At 48.4% G+C, this 26084-nt stretch overlaps 2 protein-coding genes across 16 annotated transcripts in view; one reads left to right on the top strand and one right to left on the bottom strand.

Moving 5' to 3' along the window:
* Positions 1-26084, bottom strand: part of ATP6V0A1 (ATPase H+ transporting V0 subunit a1) — an 85589-nt gene that overhangs the window by 5059 nt on the left and 54446 nt on the right. For 6 of the 15 annotated variants that reach the window (XM_033847234.2, XM_033847233.2, XM_033847235.2 and 3 more), the window contains 11 exons: positions 24793-24943; positions 23758-23897; positions 22779-22936; positions 22250-22340; positions 20059-20177; positions 19294-19510; positions 18630-18737; positions 13276-13383; positions 7845-7962; positions 7381-7552; positions 198-1816 (listed from right to left, as the gene is read on the bottom strand). In XM_033847234.2, coding sequence (XP_033703125.1) covers positions 1723-1816; positions 7381-7552; positions 7845-7962; positions 13276-13383; positions 18630-18737; positions 19294-19510; positions 20059-20177; positions 22250-22340; positions 22779-22936; positions 23758-23897; positions 24793-24943 — 1476 coding nt within the window. In that variant the 3' untranslated portion in view covers positions 198-1722. The other 9 variants (XM_033847238.2, XM_033847239.2, XM_073798377.1 and 6 more) reach the window with 8 other exon arrangements.
* Positions 14710-15200, top strand: LOC101332799 (large ribosomal subunit protein uL15-like). The gene has a single exon (XM_033847243.2). It carries the CDS (start codon positions 14715-14717, stop codon positions 15183-15185), a length of 471 nt encoding a protein of 156 aa, XP_033703134.2. The 5' UTR covers positions 14710-14714; the 3' UTR covers positions 15186-15200.

Raw genomic sequence — 26084 nt, 5'->3', positions numbered from 1 at the left:
TGAGATAAGGTGAGAATTTCACAAACTAACTGCCTGGCCAGGGCCACTGCAACTGCGGTCTTTGATCAGAGGAAAAAGCAGAAATGCTGGCAGAGGGAAGTGGCAGGTGTAAGGATACTAGGTGGGCTCAGGAGGGCTGAGCCTTGAGTGACGCAGGGGCTAGGGGCTGTAGGCACGCAGACAAGCAGCCTCCCTGACAGAGTCAAACACACTTTATTCCGCACAGGAATGTCTGAACAGAAGGGCCTTGGGCAGGGTTCGTGATAAAGAACTCTGCTTCAAACCCCCGCCGTAAACAGAGCAAAGATCATCATGTAAACCACAGGGACCAGAAGGAAGGGGGCTCTGCACAAGGGCTGGGTCGGGTCACACTGGCTACTGCACGGTGAAGCTGGGGCGGGCGGCCCAGCCTGGGAGAGTCCAGTGAGCAGCGCTAAGCAGCTCCCAGACAAGCAGGGAGTAGGGGTGGGGTGGGAAGGGGCCGGCCAATTGAGGGGGGTCCTCTTGCTCACTGAAGGCACGGGGATCGATTTAGCTGAGGCAGCCAGGGCTGCTGTGCCAACGCATGATTAAAAGGCCCCAAGATCTACGTCCTGGCGTGGGGGCGACAGGGGTGGTGGCCCTTTGGGGGCACTCCCCACCAGCCCTGACAGGGCAGGGCCACGCAGCTCTCACAACTGCACGCACTGGTGGCCCTGCCAGCTGCCTCCAATCAGCAAATGGTAAATGACATTGACTTTCCCTGCCCAGGACCCACTTGCTCCACTTGGGGTCGGTGTGGAAGTGGGGAGGGGCGCCGGTGGGCAGAGCAAGGCAGGTCTGCAGGCAGAACCAGCCCTGATGACTACAGTTCCGCACTCAAGACTCGTGATTGGGGGTGGGGAAAGGTCTCCGGGTCTGCACCAGGAAAGAGCATGGACTTGGACCCTCTGCCCCGAGGGCGTGCTTGTGGCCCACGCATGGCCTGAGAAGCAGCCACCAGAGGAGCCAGCCAGGACCTCTGCTTTGGGTCCACCCTGCTGTGTATGTTATGCTGGGTGCTAAAGGGGCATTCTGGGAAGGAGGAGGAAAGGGTGTGAGTTTAGGGTGGGGGTCAGGAAGGTGGTGCAGGGTATCCAGGGGCCCTTGGGGCTGCCAGGGAGAAGCCACGCACGCTGGCACAGTTGGGTCCAGCTGAATTCCTGATTAACGAGCACATTGAAGACCAGAGGGGATGGGCAGAGGACAGAAACACCACCTTCCTGGACCCACCCCTGCTAATCCAAGAGTGGGGAGTGTTCAAGAGCACTCCATCCCCAACCAGGAAGGAGAGTGGCAGGAGCAGGGGCTCAAAGTCTGGGTGCGGACAGCGAAGGCGCTCCCTCCAAGCGCTCTGGGCTCCTGTGTAAATGCACAAACGGCTTCACCACCAGGGGGCAGAGGAAGGGCTGGACAGAGGCTGGAAGGGCAAGGAGGGTGCCCAGTGGGAGTGGGTTTGAGTGACCGCTCGGGCCCGCTTCTCTCCAGAAAAATCACTGCACTACAACACACAAAGCTGGAGGTGGCAGGGGACCCAGGAAGGGCTGGGTCTATCTAAATGACTCACAGGTGGCTGGGGGAAGGGTGGCAGGGATGACTCAGATGCCCTGATACCCAGGGATCACAACCAACGGCAAGCGGAGCACAGCTAATCACTGTGGAGGGAGTGGGGAGGGCAGAGGGCGCACAGCCCCCCTGAGGGGCTTATTCGTCAAGCTTCCCTTCTCGGATGTGCTCGAAGGAGAAGGGTAGGAACTTGAAACCCGTCCCGCTGTAGAATTTATTCTGGAATTCCACCCTGGAGAAAGAGAAGAGGAGACTCATCATTCCACAGAAACCTTTTGGGACTCCACAGTTGGGCCAGAAAGATGACCCAACCCCAAGCTCCCCGAGCCTCCTGCCGCCCACAAAGCCCAGACCTTGGCCTGCTCATGGCACACACAACCCTAATCCTAACACAACCTCCTACTCGTGTCGCCCAGGGCCTGCCCTCGGCAAGAGTGCACACCAGTGCGCTGGTTTGGCTTCAGTTCCTGCTCCGTCCTGCTCAGCGGAGAGTGTGTTTATGCAAAACTCTCTGCAGAGGGCCATGCGCAAAAAACGTTCAGCTGGCCTGAGCCTCTAAAGATGAAAAAGAGTCCCCCCAACACCCCCTTCCTGGCAGGGCCCACAGCGGACCTCCAAGGGAAGCTTGTGAGTAGCCACCAGCTCAGCGCAAGGAACCCTGGCAGGCGCCACTGTTTTCTTGTTTATTTCTCTTCTTGGGGGAGGAAGGAGAAGGGAGGGTTGCTAGTGAACAGTGGAGGCTTTCGACTTAGGGGAGGAAATTCCCAGGAAAGGGGGAAGTTAGGAGGGGAAGTCTTCTCAAAGCAACGGCAAAAACATCCTCCAACTACAAAAGCATCTAAGAAAGAATTCTTCTCTTGGGGACTGAAAGGAAAAACAGCTCTAGCTCCCTTCCCCGGCAGCCCAGCATCCATCCCCGATGGTCTCCCTGGGCCCTTCAAACTCTGAGGGGGCAGGAAGGAGCACACGCCTGTATGCAGAGCCAGGCTGCGACTTCGTCCTGGATGTCTGCCCAGCAACCAAATCACCACCAAATATGGGCAGAAAAATGCATGATTCAGAGGATAAGAAAGCCAAGGAGAGCTGCCCTGAGGAATAGTTTCCACTCAGTGCTGTGTGACTCTGGGGGCCCCAGATCCCTGGGGCAGGCCGCAGGCAGCAGTTTGACTGTGACTGCACAGCAGGGCGCCAAGACGCTCTCCACCTTCATGCCCCTCACTCAGCCTTCAGCCAGGGCGGCCTCCCTCCGAGATAAGGGAGGAATCAGGGAAAAGGGAGTGGGAAGAGGACTGTCTGCTGGTAGCCCCGAGATGTCCTCAGAGGCCCCTTCAGCCCTGGGGCGCTGGCTGAGGAGCTGACTGCAGAGCGGCCAGCTCCACCCGCTGGGGAGAAGAGGGGAACAGAATTTTCTGTGCGGGCGTAAGAACAGGCAGCCTTCTCCCCGACCCTACATTCTGGGGGCCACACCAAGGCCCCCAAAGCCTCCCGGCCCGTGGAGGATTCCCATCAGTGTCTCGGCCAAGCCTCCCTCAGAGTAAATGCGATCCAGGAGAGGGTATTTCAAACTGCAGTCAGTCACAGGACTCAGCCCTGAGCCCCAACACCTGGAGAAGAGGGCCCAGCTCCTGAGGCCTCCTCTGGGGGAATGCGGTGGGGATGGGGGCAGGTTCCTGCTTCCTGCCCACTGCTGTGACGACTGAATCCTCCACGCTGGGTACGCTGTGTCTGCACACGGCGATGGTATTTCACTCTGCTCAACAGCGTACAGCCAGACGGTGGGCAACTCACCTTGGGGTCTGTGAGGTATCTGGAACTCTGACCTCTGGCTGGCTCATCACACAAACAATTCCAACTTCAGACTGGGTGAATGGAGAAGCTGCAGACGTTCTCAGACGCCTGAGGGACCACCACCCTTCTCTTGGCATCACCCTGCCTGCCTCATCTACATCAGGGGACACACGCCTGGGACGGGGGCACGTAAGTTCTGCTGTGTGAGCAGATGGGCGCTCCCTCGGACACACCACCTGACACCACCTTGCCCACCAGCTGCTGCTTGAGGTGACTTAGGGTGGCCCCCACCAGGGACATCTTAGGTATCTCAGCGTCAGCCTGACTTCGCCTCCCTTCTCAGCCGTGCTCACCTCACCCTCCCGGCGCAAAGTTGGAAGCAGTTTCCCTGTTGGTCTCCCCGCCCTCTCCTCCCTCCCAGCCGGGAGCTGGGTGCTTCCTGAGAAAGGATAAACACGAAGTTCTCTGGGCCGGGGCACAGCGGGGCCCCACTGGCTGCCCTGCAAGTTCTTCCTTCTTGAGGGGCTCTGCTCGGGGCACCTCCATGGACCCCGCCACGCCCCAGGCCACTAAAACGCATCTCAGGATTCAGTAGATGTGAGGAGAGCCTCAGGCAGTCAGAGGGGGTTCTCTGTCACCCCCGCCAGCTCCCGCACCTGGAAAAGGCAACCCAGTGGCCCAGAAGGACTAACTGGGAGTCCAGAGAGTGCTCCTGCCCCACGACAGAAACCATGTCTTCTCAAGTGAATGAAGGGGAAAGCCTGGGCCTCCTCCCTTGCCTGTGGGGATGTGACCGAGGGGAGGCAGTTCTAGAAAGATGGTTCTGTCCCTCTCCAAGCAGTGCCGAGGCCATGAGGTCACACTTCAGGTGTTCTCGTTCTCCTGGGCAGCCACCCCGCGGGGTCCTGCTGTGGCGCCACTGAATTCCTTACAACAAACTGGTCCCCAAATCTGTCCCTTTAGCCCCCAGTCTGTGAGTGTTCATGTGGAATCCGTTAGCTAGGAAGGGATGAGGTTGCTGTGAAGGCGGGCCATGGGGCGACGGTCTTTCTGCTAATAGCAGTCCGGTGTCCACAGTGAAAACCACAAATCATACCCCTGCCTTTGCCTTTTCTGAGGAAGAAAAGACATCTCATTATGGTAGCCAAGAAGACCAAGCACAATACACACAGCTGGTGGGAGGAAAAGAGACAGACGTAACTCGGGAGGAGACAGAATTAGCAGGCGGGTGCACAAACCCGCTCACTGCTGTTTCCAGATGTCACCTGCCTCCTCACGACCCTACATGAACCTCAGACCTGTGGTTTATCCTTGCTTTCAAATCACAGGTTTTTCTTCTTGTCCCCACCAAAGAGACCCAGAACTTGTGTAATGGGGCAGCCCTTGCATCAGAATCAAGAAACCCCAGCTGAACACCAGGGGTAAAGTGACAGGTATGAAGATGCCTAGGCTGGACGCCAGGAAAAATTGCAGCAATGTCCCTGCAGCCATCTTCAGTGGGCCCAGCTGTTCCCACCCGCAAGAGGATGGCCTCAACTCGGAATTCCTGCAGTCCTGCTGGACTAAGACCCAGGAATCCTCGAGGCATGTCCACACTAAGCCAGGAGGGGGTGCATGAGCACCAATTTCATTCACTCCTTTCTGGTGGTGGGGGAGATGCTCCAAACAGGCCCCCAGTGATGGGATTCTGAAAGTTGCACAAAGGAGTTTTCACTGTTTTTTCTCTTCTACCCAATATTTCCACTACCAAACAACAGCAACCACCCACCACCCTGCAAGTACAATATGTCTGACCAGACTACTCCTTGCAAACTGCATCTGCGAGGCATTCAAGTGGTATCATGTGCATCCCCCTGGGGTCTCCCTTCTCTCTAACAGACTGGAAGCAGATCTTTACAGGGGCCACAGCCCTCTCCGCAGGGCAGCCGCGTCTGCAACTGAACACAGGTTTACGGTGTGCCAGGGCACCGTGGCAGTCACTTGGTCTGTGCATTATTTCCTACTTAATCACAGCAACCCTGTCACGTGGACATTATCCTCTCTTTTCACATGAGAGCAAGTGAGGTTCAGAGAGGTGAGTCCTTTCCTCAGGGTCACCCAGCCAGCACCGGCAGAGCTGGAATTTAAACTCGGGTCACCCGATTCTGAAGCCTGCTCTCTCGCCACTTGTCACTTCCTTGGGCTCGTGCATGAGGACGTGGGAAGACACCTTCACTCGAAGGCCGCAGGTGAGCCTGAGGAAGAAGTAATCCTGCAGGCAGCAAAGCATGACCTCCCAACCGCCTCAGCTCATTCTGGACAACAGGCCTGAGCCCAGGCGGCCCTCCGTGCTCCGTGGTGCCTGGTTCACTGCTCTCACAGGTCCGTTCCAGCTCCTTGGCTGCTCCCACCCACCCAGGGAGGATGCAACAGGCTCCCCACTTGGGCTGGAGTCAAGGTGGCGTGGTAACTGTTCCCTCAAGCCCAGGGCTCAGGAGGCGGGGAAGGGAATAGGAAAGGAAGCCAAGAGGGCAAGAAAAAGTGAGTCACCCCAGGGCGGCAGCACAGACGTCCCCTCGCACTGAGTCGTAGGAAGTGTGCTGGGGCGAGCGTGCGCTGATAAGCTGAGAGCCGGTAGCGGTAGCGTGGCCAGCCTCCTGGCTCCCAGTAAACAACAGCTGGGCGGGGAGGGGACGGGAGGCAGGAGGAGAGGGCCAGGCCTGAGAAAACACCGTGTACTGACGCAGCAGGACGGACTCTTCTAAAGGAGCTTTTGAGGGAAGAGTAAGTCCCGGCCACGGCTCACCCTTACACACCTCATGTTCCCCTCTGTAATTTAGAACAGCAAACGGCGGAATCTTTGAGCAGGCTCAGCTGTAACAAGCCAGGAGAAAAATCAAAGATAAAGGGAGTGGGGAAGAGGTTTCTCAGGTTCAGATTTTGGTTTTCTTCAGGTTTCGAGAAGTGATGGAGAGAGACAGTCATGGCTCTCTTCTGACCTTGAGGTCATTAACACCACAGATCATCTCGTCTAGGGAGTCCTAAGGTAGGGTCAGTGAGTTTGTGAGCCCCTAAACTGGTAAAACTGTGTGTGCACACATTGAGGGGGGTGTTTCTCTGAAGAGAGGGTCTAGAGCTTCCAGAGCCACTGGACCACAAAAGAGAGGGAGAATCATAATGTGAAGGGGGAAATGGAGACGCGAAGATGTAGGGTTTGAGGTAGGGTAGCCAGATAAAGTACGGATGCCCAGTTTTTAGTACAAGTATGTCCCATGGACATTCGGGAAATACAGTAAAAAAATATTCCCTGTTTATCTGAAATCCAAACGTAACTGAGTGCTCTGTAATTTTATTTGCTAAACCTGGCAACCTTACTTTGAGGTCATGGAGTCACAGTCCAGACCAGACCCCAGATCTCCCACTCCCTGGGACGGAGCTATCTCCATGCAGAGCCATTAAGAGCCAAAAACGACATTAAAGAAAACTAACAAGTCCAAAACCTGCCCTTCAGAAGAAGCTGCTTCCGTGTACTGAGCTAGCGTGCTATGGAGTCAAGAATCCCCCTACTCCCACAGAGCTGCCAGGGGTCCTACCCAAAGACACCGGCACGATGACAGAATGAGGGGGACGAAATGAGGGCAGTGTGCTCTAGCACTTTCCTGGACGTAGAATCTGTTCCAGAGCTGCTTTCACTGCTCTGAAGACAGGAGAGAGTTATATGCCAGTGCGAAAACCCCCAAGCAAACAAAAAACCCCAGCAGATCTTTTAAGCCATAATCAAGAGCACTGAAGAAGGCTGAAGACAGGGAGCGCAACTGTGACAACACTCACCAGAGAACCCTCCCTGGCAGCTGTGGAAGTGAGCTGTGCTCTTCTGTGCACATTTCCTGAGGCTCACTACCAAGTACGTCCTTGGGTATGAGGATGTGAAAGATACTTCCTAGTGTCTCTGCATTCTGGACAGGAGTAAAACTGCCCTCAGTGCAGCTAAGGACACGTCCCCACCCTCGGCCCCGCGCTGCCCCTCACCAGTGTAACCGCAGCGCGTGGAGGAAGGCTGAGAGGCCCTCCATGATCAGGAGGATGGCCACAGTCAGGGTGGCGAAGGCGGCGAAGATGAAGAACAGCGCCAAACTTCCCGCCAAGCTCTTCACGCTCAGGCCGATGTGGATCACCATGGTCCAAAGCACCTCAGACAGCTCTGCGGAACGGGGGGAGACACGACATCCGGTTCAGCTGGGCCAGGGGTGCTGCAGGCCTTGCGTTTTGCTCTGCCTCCCTCAATCGCAGTCTTCCTTGCCCCCGGCTTTCTGCGACCTTACCAGCTAACCTGGCAAAAGCACTGATCCTCCCACCTGTACATCATTCTCTGGATTCAGGAGTCAATAATTCCAGAGGCTTTACATAATTTCCACTCTCTTTAAGCCCCCACCTGAGGGAGTGCCCGGAGAAGGGGAGAAACATAGTTTTTGACCTGAGAGAAATACACTCACGTGCATGAGCGAGGCTGAGGGCCCAGAGCCGCAGGTAGGAGGCGGTGTTGGAGATGCAGCCCAGGCAGTACTCAATGGTGTGGATGGCCTGGTGGACCATGGTGTCCCCAAAATCAAACTGTCATGGGAGGAAATCAGAGAGAAGATATAAGGCTGGGAGGGGCGTGTGCAGGGCTCTGAGCGCTGGCACGAACGGCTACATGGGCCTGGAGCCCCCGGTGCTGAACTCCTGGTGGGGATTTCAGCCGTGCCGTCCCCAGAAATCCTGCCTGGCTGAGCCCCCGACTGGGACACCCCATGCCCCTCAACACATCACATTTTAATGAACTACATCTTAATGAGACTCTTCTCAACACATCTGCTTTTTCTCCCCACTAGGCTGTCAGCTCCGGAGTGGCTGCCTGTCGAGGTAAGAGCGGTCTGGGAGCACCTGCTCTGGCTGACTTCCACCTCACGGTGCCTGAGAGCGGAGCACCCTCCTCTGAATGAGCCAGGAGGGCAGAAAGGGCTCTTCCCCGGGTCGTACGTCAGGGGACAGGCCACCAGGCTGGAAACCGCCTGGAGACTAAGCCTCTGCAGCCACTTCTTATTTTCACAACACGCTGGCGGCAAGATAACCTCCTTTTACTTTTGAGACTTCTGAAAAGATCACACAGGGACGTTTTAGCAGAAGTTTTACAAATTCCTACTTGGACACATGAAGACTAACAGAACGTGTATTGTTGTTTCTGTTTTCCTCACGCTCCCTTTCTTCCAGTTTTTGTCTCAACATCAGAAATTATCTGCAGCATAAAGCAGAGGGGCTGGAGCGAGCTTCCGGGAGCTCCCTGTTAGGGCTGCCCCAAGCCAGGCTGCTAGAGAAGCCGCAGGCACGCTTCCGGGCCTCACTCTCCTGGGTGGGGCCACAGCCACTGAAGGCCAGGAGGTGGGCCATTCCCCTCCCTGGGGCCTCCCCGCCCCTCCCCACGTGGTCCAGACCAGACTCCAGGAGCACAGGGCCACTGCCCAGTGGGCCTCCCCAGCTTGCCCTGCCCACAGGTCAGAGTCTATTTTTCACCAGTTTCTTTGCAGACTCACATGACTTCATCCCCAAAAGATACCAGAAAGAACAGTCTTGAGAAATCACATGGGGCCAGGAGAGGAGGGCTGGCTGGTAAGGCGCTAACGGCCCAGGCCTCACAGGCATGGCCAGTGGGGGGAGGGGCCCGCTCCAACTCGCCATCTCTGGGCTTCTGCCTCATTTTCCCTCACCTTTGACTATCTACACCCAGAGTACTTCTGGGTTTTTCTTCTGAAACAGGCTCTTCCAAGTCTCCTAGTTACCCTGAAAACTAGGATAATCACAGTCACCAGAACCCCAACGTGCCGTTAAGAGCTCTTTGCCACCACTGCTCGCCGTCGCACCAAAGCCCACGTTCTGAGGAAGGACAGGCCCCCAGCTCCAAGGAGCGCAGGGCTTTAACTAAGAGCTCTGAGAAAGAAGCGAGTGCGGGGCTCCCTCAGAACCAGCCCCTTGCAGCATTTTTATTCCACCTTGAGTTTCTCCCATGAACAGCTTCCCTTCCAGGCACTGCTCTAGCTTTTTCCTCTCCTCCATTCCCAACTTCCTGCTTTGCAACCTTGGGTAAGTTTTCTTATCTACGTAGTGGGGGGAGATATTAAGTGGGGCGAGAATTAAGCGAGAAACCCAGGCAAGCGCTTAGAGGTCTGTCACTGCCCCATGCGAGTCCGCTACGACTGACCCGGAACCACTGCAGACGCCCCGTCTAACTCTCTACCACCTCCCCGCTGCCGCACCGTGCCTGCCCCTCACCTCCTGCGCCCCCTCGGCTCCGCGCGCCTCCTTCGCGCGCTCCCCTCACCTCCCAGCCGGGAGGTCTCACAGACATCCTGTGACCTGAGCCTCTGCGGTGTCCGCCACTACTGCCCTGTCCTGGCCCCTCTTGAGAAGGCTCACCTCCTCTTGGTTCTCCTCCTACCTCTGGATGCTCCTTCTCAGCCTCCTTCTTGGTTCCTCCTTAAGTGCTGGAGTTCCTGCCTCAGCCCTTAACGTCTCTCCTGTAGCACTGCCACGCGGGCCTTCAGTGGCCACGCCGGGAGGGGCTTACAAATGGACACCTCTTTTTCCGTGTTGCCCGTTTCCAACCAGCTGTGCCACATCTCCTCCTGCTGCAGCACAGGTGCTTCAAACTCGATGCCACCCAAACTAAACTCATCGATTGCTCTCCTCTGACCCACCAAGACCTACTTCTACTCCTCATCCCATGTCTAACAGGGGGTCACTACTAGTGCCCCAGGCACCCAAACCTGGAAGTCGAGCCTGACGTTTCACTCACTCGCACTGCCTACATTCATGAAGGCGCTGGGGCCTGCAGCTTTTACTTCCTTCAGCTCATACTGGTCCCTTCCTTTCCAACTCCCACTGCAAATGCCTTCAGGCCTCCCAGTTCTTTCCCGACTCCTCTCAGACTGTGCCCCTCCCCCACCCAATACACCCTCTACCCGCCACTAGGGTATTTCAGCAATGGCATGCGCTGTGTCACTTCCAGCTTCACTGCCCTCTGACGCTCCTTCTTACCCAAACACTCTACTACGGCTGGTGTCCTCCAACCTCTAGCCTCACTTCTCACCAGTCCCTCAACTCCTGACTCCGAGCTCCAGCCAAGCTGAATACTTGTTTATCCCCGAAATGCATCTTGATGACGCAGCCTCTGTATCTTTATGATAACTATACATACTGATGCATCCGCATTCCCTCCCTCTCCCTCCAGAGACACCGCCTTGACCAAGCTAACCTCAGCAATCATCTCCTTAGGGAGCCCTTTCCAGGCCTCCTCTTCCCTACCCCCACCCCAGTGTTTGTCAGGTGCCCTCTTCCTGTGCTCCCACAGCATCCTGGGCACACCTTGATCACAGACTGTGTCCTAAATTTGGGAGTTCCTTGAAGGCAAGGACTTGTTTTTCTTCTCTCAGTTCCTGCAGCTCTAAACAGAGTGCTTGGCACATGGAGGGTGAATGAATGGATGGGTTGGATGAATGTACCTAGAGAGATGACACAGTGGGGAGAGGTCCCACTGACCCCTGCTGAGTGGTTACGGCCTTCAAAAATTTCCCAGACAACTGACGAGCCTGGCTCTGGTTTGCAGCTGGACTGTTGATGCCCCAGGGAGAGGGACTGCTGCTTCCACCTGTGACGTATTTAGGTAACTGAGACAGCTATCTAAACCTGGCTGTAGAGAACTAGACTGTGTATGTACCTAACGATGATAAAATGTCCTCACTACTTAGGACGCTGTGGGAAACTGAACCTCTGATGGAGCTGGGGGGCCAGAGACTGGGGAGGCTGAATTCCAGTCCATCTTGTTTGGATGTCAACTCCCCTGGGACGTGGCTACACGTGAGGACTGTGCTGACAGGGACCTTCCAGGCGGCTCAGCCTGTGGCTCTGCACAGATGAGTGGTCCAGAGGAACGCAGAAGCTCCTAGATGCCAGCAAAGGAGCCTCTCCGGCCTTCTGGAAGACTGACAACTGTCTGCTTTCACACAGAACAGCAAAGGTTTTTCCCATTCCCATCCCACTGCCCCCTTAGAGAGGACCAGGAAAGCCAGGAAAGGGAAAGGTTCACAGGTCTGGGTATTTTAAGAGAGAAATTTGGGGGGAAGATGCAAACAGTGCAGCAAGGCCTATTTTAAAAACCCAATTCAAAGCTTGTATATTGCTAAATGAACTACTGCTGAGCTAGAAGGCCTTCTTCTCTGGCTGTGGCCAGAATATTTAGCCAACTTTCTTTCTACTCTCTGTTGTCCTCTATGTGTGACTGGTATAACATGAACTCCTTTCACACAGATGGATTGTTTTTTCTGGGATGCATCTGAGAGGCAAAGCCTCCTTTTGAAAACTGTCTACCTCCCAACTGGGTCACGTGGAGGTAAAGCTGACCCCAAGCGAACGTCCAGCATTCTCACTCCAAGCATCATCAAGCCGATGAGGGCAGCAGGAAGAGGTTGGCTGCATCTCAGACAGGGAGGAAGGGCAAGCTTTCCCATAAGCACTCAGAGGAGCAGGGAGGAAACAGTTATTCCCGGGGCAGAGCGACCATACATAACAACACAGGAGAGGAAGGCAGGGGCCAATGGGATTTAACTCCCAAGGGGAGTCACTTCAAGAATGCCAGTGCAGACATTACTTGTAGCTCCTTTAAAGCCATTCTCAAGGCATTAGATCAGCAAAGTCAATGAAACAAAGACAGAGGTGACTGACGTGAGATGCAGTTAATGGAGATGAGCTTTTTCAGAACACGGGTTCACAAACTGGTTAGAAATGGCCAGTGAGATGCAGAATACATGGGTGTCATGTGTGGCCCCAGGATGCAGCAGGGACAGCAGAGTGATCACAAGGACGGGAAGAGAAGCCCCAGATAAACATGAAGCTAAAGCCAGCTTGTTTCTTACCACTTCATCCTCGGTAGGCTTGAAAACACAAATTTACACTTAGTGGGAAGCCATGCCACACACAAGGTCACAAGTCATGAGCACAAGGCTACTGATTGCTTCTTGGGGGCGGGGGCGTGGGGACTGTGAATGTTAAATGGTCTGACATTGGAGGCAAGCCTCCTCAGCACAAACGGAGAGCAAAGTCAGCAGGACCAAGAGTGTTGATACTTAATTTTTAAAAGGCATCTCAAGCCTTGCAATTTATTTTTAAAGTCATACACATAGCAGACGCGGTCAGTCAGACTGCAAAGTCCAGTCCCCTGGGTCCTCAACTCCTTTTCTATTTGTTTTAAAAAGAATATACTGAATAGATGAGGTTCAAAAGTTCAGCTCAGAGGCTTTGTGGTACGAACGGTCAGGCAAGGAGATTGGATTTTAAAAAATCCAATGGTGGTTTAAGGAAAAGTCTAGCTTGGCTAAACTAGACTAAACTTGGCTAAAAAGCAGGCAAGTCACATTTTTAAAAGGCTCAATAAAATGTCTGCAACAAGAGCACATTAGTGGAACAGGAATTCAAAAGTCCCGCTGATTAAAGTTCCAACGGGAACCATTCTGGGCAGGGGCAAGGGATGAAGGAGCCGCCGTAAGTGGCCTGGGTTTCTGGCAGTAAGAGCTGGGGCGCTGGGGCTGGCTCTGCCTCGGCCCCGAGGGGAGCAGTCAATAACTGAGATCTGCGTGCAGGGTACTGTGGGCCGCTTGGAACTCAGGAAGCCGGACAACAGAACACAACTGCTGCGGGCTCTGCAGGCAACACCTGGCGTTCAGAGCAGGGGCCACTGGAAAAAGCTGTAGCGCCCTCAGAGGTCCAGAAAGCAAGCCGATCCTCAGTATTAGTCTTTTCATTGTTTCAAGGAGCGGAGGAGTGAGGCCACTTAGGGACACAAGACTAGGGCTGACCCGAGGTGGGAGGAGAGGAAGCCCGCACCACTGATCTTACCTCCTCTGCGTCCTCTGAATGGGTGGAGAGCTGGTCATGCTGAATAATCTCAGCATCCTCCTCTGTCGGTCCGTTGCCCACCCTGATCCCACCAAAGTTGAGAGTTCCCTACACAGATGAACAGAAAGAGTAGAATTTGCCTGGGCTTTAATGTGACATTCTGTGACGTGGGGAAGGGCGATGGTTAGTACATACAAACCTCAGAAAAGCATATATTCTAACAACAAAAACAAAACCCACTGATCGAACAGCTAAGTAAAACCAAGCCACTGTTCCCATCCCAACTACCACCGCCCAGGCCCAGCCCGAACTACATTTAGCACCTCATGCTGATCAGAGGCAACAGGCAGTTCCTGCTGCACCAAGAGACACCAACCTTGCCTTGGCCAATGCCGACTGAGAGTCCTGCTTGCGTGAAAAGCTTAATACGAACAAAGTCTCCTGACAAGCGCAGCTCTATGTGTAAAGAGTTCAATGGCCTAAGTTTTTCTGGAACTAAAGATTAGACTTTCTAAGAGGGAGGAGAGCCAAATGACATGGTGACTGCAACCGAATCTGTTAAGATTTCAACAGGAGCCCGAGAGCTCCAGCAACCTCTCCCTGAAACGCACCAGGTCTCTGCCCAGGAACAAAGGACTTCCCAGGTCACAGAAGAAAAAAAACCTTAATGTACATTAGCTTGTAGCTAGAGAATACTGACTTAAAACAAAACAAAACCAAACCAAAGCAACCCTGACCCTATCCTTCAATGGAGGATTCTGGAGTGTCAACACAGCTCTCCCACAGGCAGGTGGGCGGAGGCCGACTGGCTGCTTGCTGCCTCTCACTCCCCAGGCAGTTTTCAGCAGGGTCCCTAGGACCAGGATTTCTAAGTCAACCTGACTTGGAAAAGTTTGGGTTTGCTGAGGCAAAAGGACTTTTTGGGTACGAAAACCAGGCAGAACTGGGGTTAAGTCTGACAGATACCACTTAGTGCTAACCTGCCATAGAGTGAAAAGGAGCTGAAGAAACAGCTCCAAGACCCACTTCATGTGGTTTCTGTCAGGGGAGTCAAACAAGGCAAGAGTTCAAAGACTGCTCTCCTGCAAAATGGCCTCTGAGCAGCAGCACAAAGAATGTGCACGCAGCTTCGGCCAACTGCCCCAAGGTCCCTCCTCGCAGCTTCACCTCTGGCGTGCATCTATGACCACAGCATACAACCATCAACCCTCAGGGTTTGGGCAGATTCTCTCTCTTCTTCTAGCAGTGGTCAGAGAACCAGTTGCATCAGAATCACCTTGAAAGTTGCATTTCATTAAGCAGAGATTCTCAGATACCACCCCCAGAAATTGTAAATTTAGTAGGTCTGGGATGGGGCCTAGAAAATCTGTATTTAAAAAAATATTTCCCCAAGTACAAACTGTATGATCATTTCGAGTGTCTATCAAAATGGAAAAGGCATGCACAGCTCTTTGGTCTCGGCCGCCGACATGCCATCCAGAATAAGGAAGACCCGGAAACTTAGGGGCCACGTGAGCCACAGCCACGGCCGCATCGGCAAACACCGGAAGCACCCGGGAGGCCGCGGTAATGCTGGTGGCATGCATCATCACAGGATCAACTTCGACAAATATCACCCAGGATACTTTGGGAAAGTTGGTATGAGGCATTACCACTTAAAGAGGGACCAGAGCTTCTGCCCAAGCATCAACCTTGATAAACTGTGGACCTTGGTCAGTGAGCAGACACGGGTAAATGCCGCCAAGAGCAAGACTGGAGCTGCTCCTATCACTGATGTGGTGCGATCGGGTTACTACAAAGTTCTGGGGGAGGGAAAGCTCCCAAAGCAGGCTGTCATCCTTAAGGCCAAATTCTTCAGCAGAAGAGCTGAGGAGAAGATTAAGGGTGTGGGTGGGCCTGTGTCCTGGTAGCTTGAAGCCACATGGTGGGAGATTCATTAAATGATGACAAGTGAAAAAAAAAAGAAAAAAAGGCACGCACAAAAAAATGCCTGCACCTTTTGAGACAGCAAGTCCACTGCTGGGAACATCTGTGCCTGGGAAGTTTTATCAAGATACAAGGACAAGGACGTTCCCTGTGTTATTTGGAATAGCAAAGAACTGGGAACAACCAACAGAGCCATCAATAAGAGAATGATTACATGATTTAAGCACATCCAACAGAATGTTCTATGGAATGCTAGGCAACTATAAGAGTATCACTACGAAACAATCTCTAAGGACACTAAATTTTAAAAAACCTAATCAAGGGGCAGCAGAGTGCTACAATTTACAACACAACTGCTAATTTGTGTTTTAAATATATATGTACGTACATATATACATATTTCTATCAATAGATGATAGATATATGCTGATATCTGCAGAAAAAAATTCTAAGGCAAACTTCCCCACCTGTTAACAATACCCTGGAGGAGAAGGTGGGGGAGAAGGGCTGGGGATGCGGAGGCTTTCACAGTCAGTACTATTTGCACCTCTAACAAGTGCACCTATTGCTTTGATTTTAGTTTTTAATGTCAGTAGGGGGTTGTCTGGATCATGGCATTACAGGCAATCTTTATGTTCTCCTCCACTTGTCTGTTCTGTCTTAATGCCCTAAGAAACAAATTTAAAGTTCACCAGGTGATTCTGCTGTGTAGGCAGATCTGGGAGCCACTGAAGCGCCTGGCACCTCCAGGTCATGCAAATATTACACCAGACAACCCACAAAAGGTGGACTAAAGGTGCAACACAGGTGCTCTTTCTGCAGCACTTTCTGCACCACACTGGTGACAGGAGAGGACTCCAGAGTATCTTGGGATGGATCCCAGGGTCGCGGAGGCAGGCTTTAGGCTTTAAGGCCTAAAGCAGAAAGCCATTTCTGAAGCTTCCCCCAATCAGCAGATGAAGTGAGGGGCAGACAGGTTAAACCTCCCAGCCAGACACGAATAAGTGTCGCTTCAGAACAGAGGGGATGTGAGTTACAGGAAGGGGGATGAGACACACAGCAGCAGAAAGAAGAAAAGAAAATATTAAATTGTGATACACTGCTTACAGACAACCAAGAGGACAGAGAACAGAACAAAAACAGATCAGTGTTCATGTCCTCAGCCCTTGGGGTCAGGAATCTAGGACCCCCGTGGTAGAATGATCATCCGGATGCCTTCGGGCTGCCCTCCAGAAACAGATGTTTGGCCGCTAAAGAACCAGTGCGCTAAGAAGTCCCTCTGAATGTGCAGGTTTCCAGACCAGGGACTTTTAACTTGGATATTATCATAAAAGAGGATGCAAGACTAAAAAAAAAAAAAAAAAAAAAAGTATCAAGACTGATGCAGCAGAAGCACATCTTAAATAAACTAAGACTAGCAGAAAGAAGAGCACATGGAAAGAACGCCAATATGCGGACAGTGTGTGCTTTAAGGGTTTTTTTTTCCTCTCATTAGAAAGAAGAGAGTAAGTCCCCATTTGAAAATAATTTTAAGCAGCAACATTTAAGTATCTTCTGAACCAAAATATCAGCCTTTTTAGACTAGTCCTAGAAGGATAATTATAGCAAGTTTCTGAGTTAAAATGATCGGGAACACCTAATGAAGGAAACAGTCATCATCTAAATATTTCCTTTATCTAAAGGAGTATGATGCTACGAGAACACAACAGTATATGAGTAATCACTACTGGTGAGATTTAAAAAATATTATAGATTCATTACCTAGAATAGATTGGGCTAATTTGATCTTAGTGCATTATAAGATTTTGGTCAAGAGATGTTTTAAGGACAAATATTGAAATGCTTAACATTCGAAGTGCTGTTACCGAATCACGAGTTAGTACTGAAAGAAGGAAAGATCAAAACAGAAGATGACTTTGGTTATTACACCAGATGCAGAGTACACAAGAGACACATGGCAGGGTGGAGGTCTCAATGAACAGCTGAGGACATGAGGGCTTCTGAGTCTCTCACAAAAAAGTAGACACATATAATCTTCCACTGGAAAGAGAGTAAGTTATAGCTAAAATGGACCAAATGTCCAAGCATCACTCTGAAGCAGAACTTTAAAGTGCAGGGAAATCAATTCAAGAATCACAGAGATGTTCTCACTCCATGCTAAAAAAAACCATCCAATACATGGTCACAAAATGCAGACATGAAAGTGGATGAGTCTAAGAGCTGCCCTCTTGGATTAAGATGATGGGGCTTGGAGAGGGTACAACAACCGCCCTGCTTCCACAGACAGGACTGTACTTACATACTGAATGGAACCTTAGTGGACCAATGGTAAAGATGATAATCAGAATCTATTCCTAAGAGGTGGAAATCTTTTCTGTCATCCTCTCAATGAGTAACAAGGACATACTTCCCAAGAGCACACATGTCCCATGCTCTCGATATAATTAAAAAGAATTCTGCTGCACTGTTTGCCACCTCTTTAAACAAAACGTGATGGTTTGTTGGTTTTAATTCACTCACTGTTGCAGCCGCTGCTGCCTCTAGTCCCTGTTGGCTTGGGGTTGGGCAGACTGGGGCCTCCACAGGTTGCCCCTTCCTGGTAGTGAATGGAAGAAAAGAGGAAGGGAGAAGGAAACAAAGGAGGGAGGGAGTGAAAGGGGAGACGAATGAGGGCACATGGAAGGATGAAGATGGTCAGAAAAGGGAGAAGGCAGGTCTTGTAACTCAGCTGCTCTCCAACAGGAGTAACAATCTAACAGCTGCATGAGTCATGCAACACGATCTTTTGGTCTTTACCAGGCAATATAATAAGTAAGCATTATCGCATAGCCAGAAATGGACATCTGGCATCTTAAGTGTGTGTGTGTGTATGTGTGTGTAATTCAGGTGCACACATACATACATTAAGTAAACACAAGTATGTATGCTGTTTTCTAAAAATAAAAAAAGTCAATGTGCTTTAAACCACATCTTTCCCCGCCCCGGATGTTTTGGTTGGTGAAAGTATCACGGTCTCATTTTAAAAGAAAATATATCAGTGTCAGCCCTGTGGTTGCCCAGGCAAACCACATGAGTGGGTTCACCTGTCTGCAGCTCTTGCAGCCTTGCTTTGGCTGATGCTGCATCGAGACAGGCCCAGACCTGGATTTTGCTGAGCACAACATGAGCAAAGCGTGAACAGGAGGTAAAAACTTAATGACTTGTTCTCACTACCTGGGCTACTCAAAGCTGAATCTGGATGTCTGAGCAGCAATTACATGCTTGGTTTTGGTTTTTTTCATTTCAGCAGGTCTAGTGTTCATGCTGGGATACAACACAAATGCATTTTAAGAGAATACAGGCTATGCACAACTCATTATATCCAATGAGGAATTGCCTTGATCTTAAAAAAAAGTCTAGTAAACTTTCAGCCATAGAAATACACCCACCAAATGCTTCCTCCTCAAATACTGATGGCGAAGGACCAGTGGTTTAAACAGCAGCATCCAAGGGACACACAGCAGCGCAAGCACTACCAGGAAACACTGAATTCCTTTCTGCAAAGTAAGAAGGACAAGGCACATCACATTAATCAAATGTGCAGTTTCCAACTCCGGCACAAATTCCCTCTAAAATAGTACTTTCCTGCCGATTTATGAATAAATAACCTCAAAATAATTAGCAGATGTTGTGGCAAAGCCCAGGACTGTCCCATAGGATGAGAGTTATAAATTCTACCCTTTCTGCATACAGAAGTTACAGTTCACCCTCCCAAAGGAGGAGGATGGCCTGAATTTAGATTTGGATGTGTGGGCTGATGGGGATTTTTTTTAAGGCTTTTTTTTTTTTTTTTGATGTGGACAATTTTTAAAGTCTTTATTGAATTTGTTACAATATTGCTTCTGTTTTATGTTTTGGTTTTTTGGCCGTGAGGCATGTGAGATCTTAGCTCCCCGACCAGGCATCGAACCCACAACCCCCCTGCGCTGGAAGGCAAAGTCTTAACCACTGGACCACCAGGGAAGTCCCTAAGGCTTTTTCAGGGTCACAGAAACATCTGGCTTCCTGACCTAGGAAAACCACCTAAGACAGTCTACCTCTGGGTTGACGCACCTGTCCAGAATACAGCATCGAATTACCAGAGTCCCCATAGGAAAAGAGGAACATGTTTATGAAATGGATCAGAAGACTTGGTGCTTTCTCAGATGTGTGAGCATCATAGGCTGTCCACTTGTAAAAAATAAGGATAACCAAGTAGCCAAACAAAGAGGTCATGAAGATTATTTCCGGAATAAATCCAAAGTAGATATTCAGTGGCTTCTTGAAATAGCTAAAAAGTAAGAGAGAAAAAAATGTTAAAGGTGAACAGACCCAGGGTCACCCCTATACCAAGTATACTAGATTTTCTACCTAATGCTCCCTCAACTCTATGTATATCATTTGAAGAAGCAAAAGCCAGAAGAACTGGAGGCAACAGAAACAAGCAGGATTAACTATGACTACCAAACTTTTGGACCGTGAACAGCTCCAATACCACCCCTACCAATCTCTCATGAGGAAGAGATAGGAAAATCTAGTACATTCTGAGACCACAGTTCATAAGTTTATGTGAGTTACACATCAAGGGAAAAGAACATAACTCTCATTTTGATGAAAATTACACAAGGCTTTTTAAAAGATCTTGAGTATGACTGTACATTGTTAAGGGACTAATATTAAGCAAGCTTCATTCAAACAAATGAGATTTTTATAAAAGCATTTCTTTAACATAGAACAGTGTTCTGAGTTATTAATCCCTCCTTAGAGCTGTTATGATTTCTTTAGGCAAAAGCACTGTCTGAACTAAGTGCATTCTTATGATGAAACAGAGTGACTCACGTATGGTTGAAAAGGCTCAGGCTGACTCCAAACATCATGTGGATGATACCAAGGATAACAGACATCTTCATCTTAAAGGAGTTGAGGAAGGTCAGTTTATTGGTAGCAATGTTCCAAATCTGTCACAACCCAAGAAAACAAAAAGGCATTACAAAGAGTTTTCAAACATTCACCTATTCTAAAAAATAGTTGTGTGTTTTTTTAATTACGGAAAATGCTGAACATATACATAAGCAGAGAGAATAACATAACAAACTCCCATGTGCCTATGGCCCAGCTTCAACGATTATTTACTGACTCCTTGTCAATCGTGTTCATCATATCCCCAACCCACTCCCCACCTCCATATTATTTTGAGGCAAAGTCCAGACACTATGTCATTTTACCTGTAAATATTTCAGTATGGATCTCTAAAAGGTAAGAACTCATTTTTAAAACATGACCACAATACTGTTATCATACCCCAAAGCATTAACGATGTTTCTGTAATACCCTGGAATCATTAGTATTCAAATTTCCCCAATTGTATCCATACTTTTTAAAATAATTCATTTATTCAAAGTGGGGTCCAGACAAGGTCTATAACAATGATTGCTTGATAAAGCTTTTAAGTCTCTATAGGTTCTCCCTCCAGCTCTCCTTTTTTATTCATTACAAAAGATTTGTTGAAGAAATTGGGACGTTTATCTTGTAGATGCTCCCACAATCTATATTTTGCTGACTGAAACCCAGTGGTGCTGTCCTTCCATCTATTTTTAAACATTAATTGCCTTATGCTTTGTCACCTAAGGCTTGGATGCCTGTAAAATTTTCCTGACAGTTCTGCCTCCACTTGGCCATCAGATTATGTTTCCTAAATCGTGACTCCGAGGCAGTCATTCCCTGTGCTAAAACCTCCCAGAACCCCTACTGTCATCTCTACGATAAAGTGCAAACTCTGTACCCTGATAAGCCAGATCTTCCACCATCTAGCCCAGCATCTTTTTTTCTGAACTGGCCTCCTCATGAAGAGCTCATCCTCGGTGACCTCTAACCTGACAGCTTGTGGCTGGTTCTCTCTGCAGCCCCAGTCTTGCAACTCCAACTGCCTGATGGACTTTTATACCCGGGTGTCCCACAGGCACTTTAAACTCAGTATCTACCCTGTAAGCACCAAATGAGATGTCTGAAAAAAAAAAAACTCTGTAACTACAGAACACTACCTAAATGTGAGATAATATTATTATTAGATTCCAAGTTACTTGAGGGCAGGAGCTGTGTGTTAGAATTACGTGTTTCCCCCAGCAGGCACTATGCCTTGCAGACAATAGGGATTCAGTAAACATCTGTTAAATGCACATATGAAATCTTATTAAATATCTCCAAGTCTTAGTTTCCTTATCTGTATAATACAGATAGCAGTACCTACCTGATAGAATTGTTTGGGCATAAATCAGACATGCTGAGGGCTCAGTACAGTCTCTGAGCTATAGTAAGCATTTCAGTACCATTAATTTCTATAACAATTAAAATAATTAACTTTGTTATCTCCCTACGTCTATGCTTTTGCACACACTTCTCTTCACCTATAACAATCTGAAATATTTTTCAAAGGCCAGATTAATTCCCATTTTTTACAAGAAACTTAATCTTTCTGGTCCATAATGATCTGCTTTTCCTCTGGAATTTTGTAATCCTTACAATCTAACATTTAGGCTTAAATTCCACACACTCCCCTGCCCCCCCCTCCCCTGTTTAAGCACATAACACAAAAGACTTGATCACACTTTACTTGCCTAAGTATTTGAAAAAAAATAAAATTCTGGGATAAGTTTTTGTCTAAGTATGTAAAGATAAGAATGGAAATCTAAAATCCATAGAAAAGAGCTATTTTTCTTTGTTAAAACATCTGCTAAAAATAAAAACCAAACTAAGTTAAACAAAAATAAACTGGGAAGGAGTCTTGAAAATCAATCTTCCCAGAGTCAGTATTATTAGCCACCTCTAAAATAAGGAGTACAGGAAAAATTCCTTGGCTCCCCAAGGCATCTGGATCTCTTGCAGCTTTAAAGTGCTCTGGACAGATACACTGAATTTTCTAAAAATATGTTAACTAAAACCCAATAACTATTTATCTTCATTTTCATTCTCTCACTTCTGGGTTTCAGTTAAAACATTTGGTGTCAGACATATAGAAAAGAAGTGCTCTTACTGGATCGATGCCAAAAGGATATGGTCCACCGAAAACTCCATGGACAGCTGGGTTCAGCTGGAGGACAGGGTTTCCCCGAACCGTCTCTTCCCTACCATGTTAGGAGAAAAGCTGCATTTATTTTTTATTCAAGAGAGGGAAATTACTGGGGTCCAAAAACTGATCCCCAAAGAAACCATTGATACTATAGCTATTTTGTCTCTTCAATAGAAGAGGAGGGATTAGCATCAGAGAGTGAGAAGGGATCCGAAATAACAAAAAGAAAAATTAAACACACATACAAGACCAGATAGAGAAATTGGGGAACCCGCTTTTAACTTACAAAAAGAATCAATGTTCCTTAACAATGATGAACAAATCACAAAGCACTTCCCAGGCTGCAGCATAAATAAGAGGAGACACTACATTCTTTTGGAATAGAGACAGTGTCAACCGCTTGCTAAAGAAGTGTTAGTTTACCACTTGTCTGGAAAACCAGAGCTGAACACGAAAGGAATAAGCTTTGACTTTCAGCTTCTTTGCAACTTACGTCCAATTGTATAAAGTAAACATTGGCCGCACACTCCAGGATGATCCGAAGATATTAAGAGACTTGGAAAAGCAATCATTGTAGATGAGGCCCGTGTAGATGGAGAACACACCCATCAGCAGAATAATGTACCGTCCGCTGAACACCGTGCTAAACATCTGGGAGCCAGGAGAAAGAGGTCAATGAAATGTACTCATTAGATGCAGCTAATGTCGTGACAGTGTTATTTATAATGTACTAGACGCTTCCTCTCACACCACTCTTACCCCATTCTGAGTCAGAGAGCTTGAAGTAAAGACCAAAATACAACGCTAACAAGAAATTTACTTTCACAGCACGTGACCTCTTTAGTGTTAAAATGAAAATAACTTCTCTATTCTCTAAATAGTCTCTATAACTTCTCTATAAATTCATGGATCAAAGATTTCCAGATAATTTTCATAATGAATGCTTGAGAAATTATAAAGTTTCAGACCGACACAGATGTAACTTAAACATTACCTCGTTCTTGAATTAACTAGTGGTCACCAGTGGGGAGAGGTAAGTGGGGAGGGACACGATAGAGGTAGGGGATTAAGAGGTATAAACTATTATGTATAAAATAAATAAGCTACAAGGATATATTGTACAGCACAGGGAATAGAGCCAATATTTTATAATAATTATAAGTGGAGTATAATCTATAAAGGTTTTGAATCACTATTTGTATGCCTGAAACTAATATAATATTGCAAATCAACTATATCTCAATAAATAAAAAAATAAAAATATAATAAATACACTTCCATCAATCATACTAGAGGAAAGACTGAATTATCCTTCTGTCTGTACAAAATTATTAAAAATGTGTTGCCCTATGAAGAGACAATGATAGTAAAGCAGCCAAAGATTATATGAGAAAAATATTAGAAATATGTCAAGAAAATAATAAAATTACCTTATGTTTCTGAGTTTCTATCAAAAACAAACAAAACATTACCTCATTCTCATTCTTCTGGGAGAGGATCCGGCTCTCCCTTAACACCATCCATACAGCAAAAAGGGTCATCAAAATGCCGTGGCCAAAGTCCCCAAACATCACAGCAAATAGGAAAGGGAAAGTGATGATGGTATATGGAGCTATAAAGAAACCAAAGAAGGAAAAAGACCAAGTACAGAAAACCGCAGCAATTCCGAGCATATCACATCCCTCTCCATCATCTAAGATCAATATAAGGTGACTTATTCCCAAGCTGTTGGTCAGAGGGACTCGCAGGGGTAACTTTCACGGCAGGATCTGCACAGCCTCACAAAGCAGCTCTGGTGGCATCCCAGCTACTGCCCGCATTTTCAACAAAGAACCTCACGAGAAATCAAAGTTTTGTCTCTAGTGTGCACCAGTGTGATTTGTTCTTTGATTCCTTTCTCTCACCCCTGGGACACTGCTCCTGGGGCAGGCCAGCTTTCCTCCCTTGTATAGTAACTAGCTGAAAAAAGCCACTGGGTGAGTGGGAGAAAGCCCAGAACCTGGAGTAAAGCAGGTCCTGCAGAAGGCTCCCACTGAAAATGAACTCTCAGACTCCGGATTTAATCATTAACTCTCTGAACAGAGGAGAAATCTGCCTTGTGCCTAAAATGGTCAACAATTGCTATATTTTCTCTAACCTGGAACAGGGAAGCTATTTTAAAATATCAATTACCTTGGAGAAAACTTTTTGCTTAAAGCAGTCCCAGCAAATGGTGTGCAAGAGAAAGCCAGGCGCTGTACAGCCGCGAGGGCAGAGAGGAATCCAATCCATGGAGCTCATTCCTACAAAACTCCTATAAGAGCACCTCCCAAAGGGGTGCCACCCAGCGATAAACCTCACTCCCTGCATCCACACAGGCACCTCCTCACAGGAAATACACAACAGCTGAGGCCTTGACAACATCTTTAGTTTTAAGCCAATTGTGTTCAATTGCATTCAGAGTGAGGCACTGAAAGAAATAACAAAGAATAAAACCTCTAAGAGGGAAAAGATTCAAGCTTTTTTACCTGGATTTATCTCTCGGTAAGTTCCAATTCCATAAGCATCCACTATGTTCTGAAAGCCACATGTGAACTTGTTGGTTTTGTTATAGGTTGGGGGAGTCTGGTTTGTCTGCATCCTGTTCAGGATGGAGGGCACGGTGGAGCCACTGTGTTCCTGGGAAACATAAAGCACATATTTCAGAATCAGGTCACCCTCCTAATTGTGATGGTGGTTACACAGGCATATATATTTATCAAAACTCATCGAACAGTACACATAAAATATGTGTATTTTCTTTTATGTAAATTATATCTCAAGCCTTCCGGTCTTTGGGGAAACTGGAACTAGCTATAAAATTTACAATGAAAGATTTAAATGAAGTCTTAGGAAAACTATCCTCACCATGAAAAAAAAATAATTCTAAAATATGTAACCAAAGAAAATGTGGTACCTACTCTGGAGACATCCTTATCTGCCTGTCTACAAGTGTCATTGTTCTCTTCTCCTTTTATGGAGGAAGCAAAGTTATTCTCTGACTTTCTTCCTTTGCCACCTACTCTTAACTCCCTAATCCTTGTAGTCTAGCAGAGCACACTTGGCCAAAGTGGCTGGCTCATCACCGGATCCAAAGGTCTTTTCTCTTATATGCAAGCCCCTGACGCTGGAGAGCTACCTCTTCTGCTTACCAACCATGCCTTTCCTGTCTCTTTGCTGGCTCTTCCTCCCCTGCCTGTAACACTGCAGGGCCCCCAACGTTCTACTATTAGCTCCTTATTTTCTCTCTTGGAGGTCTCACACCCTTCCAACCTCATGCAACCCGTCTCTTTCATGTTGCCCTTTCTTTTGAGAGCCTATCCCATTTTCTGCTTGAGATTTCCATGTGGATTTCTGTCCAACCCCTCAATGTGACTGAAACTGAACTTATCATCTTTCTCAGATCAATAAGTTTCTCTTGCTGAACTTTTACTTCCATCAATGAAACTATTGTTCTACCAGCCACCCAGCTTTGATGCCTCAGAAACATTTTTAGTTTTTTCTCCTTGTACTTCTCCTGCACATTGCAAAATACCAAATATACCAATTGATACCTCCTTCAGAGTGTCTCACAAATTCATCATTATTTGCTTTTAACTGCAGGGGTCATTATCACTTACTGCTCTGTGTTTACAATTACCTCCTAACTGAACCCCTACTTGTAGACTCTCTCTACTCCCCAATCCAACCCAGATGCTATCAATGGATTACTCATTTTATTCTATTTATTTATTTATTTGGCCACGCCTCGAGGCATGTGGGATATGGGATCTTAGTTTCC

Source organism: Tursiops truncatus, chromosome 20 (assembly GCF_011762595.2).
Source record: "Tursiops truncatus isolate mTurTru1 chromosome 20, mTurTru1.mat.Y, whole genome shotgun sequence".
Lineage (NCBI taxonomy): Eukaryota > Metazoa > Chordata > Mammalia > Artiodactyla > Delphinidae > Tursiops > Tursiops truncatus.
Note: the sequence above shows the minus strand (reverse complement) of the source record. Positions and strands in the feature narration are given on the sequence as shown.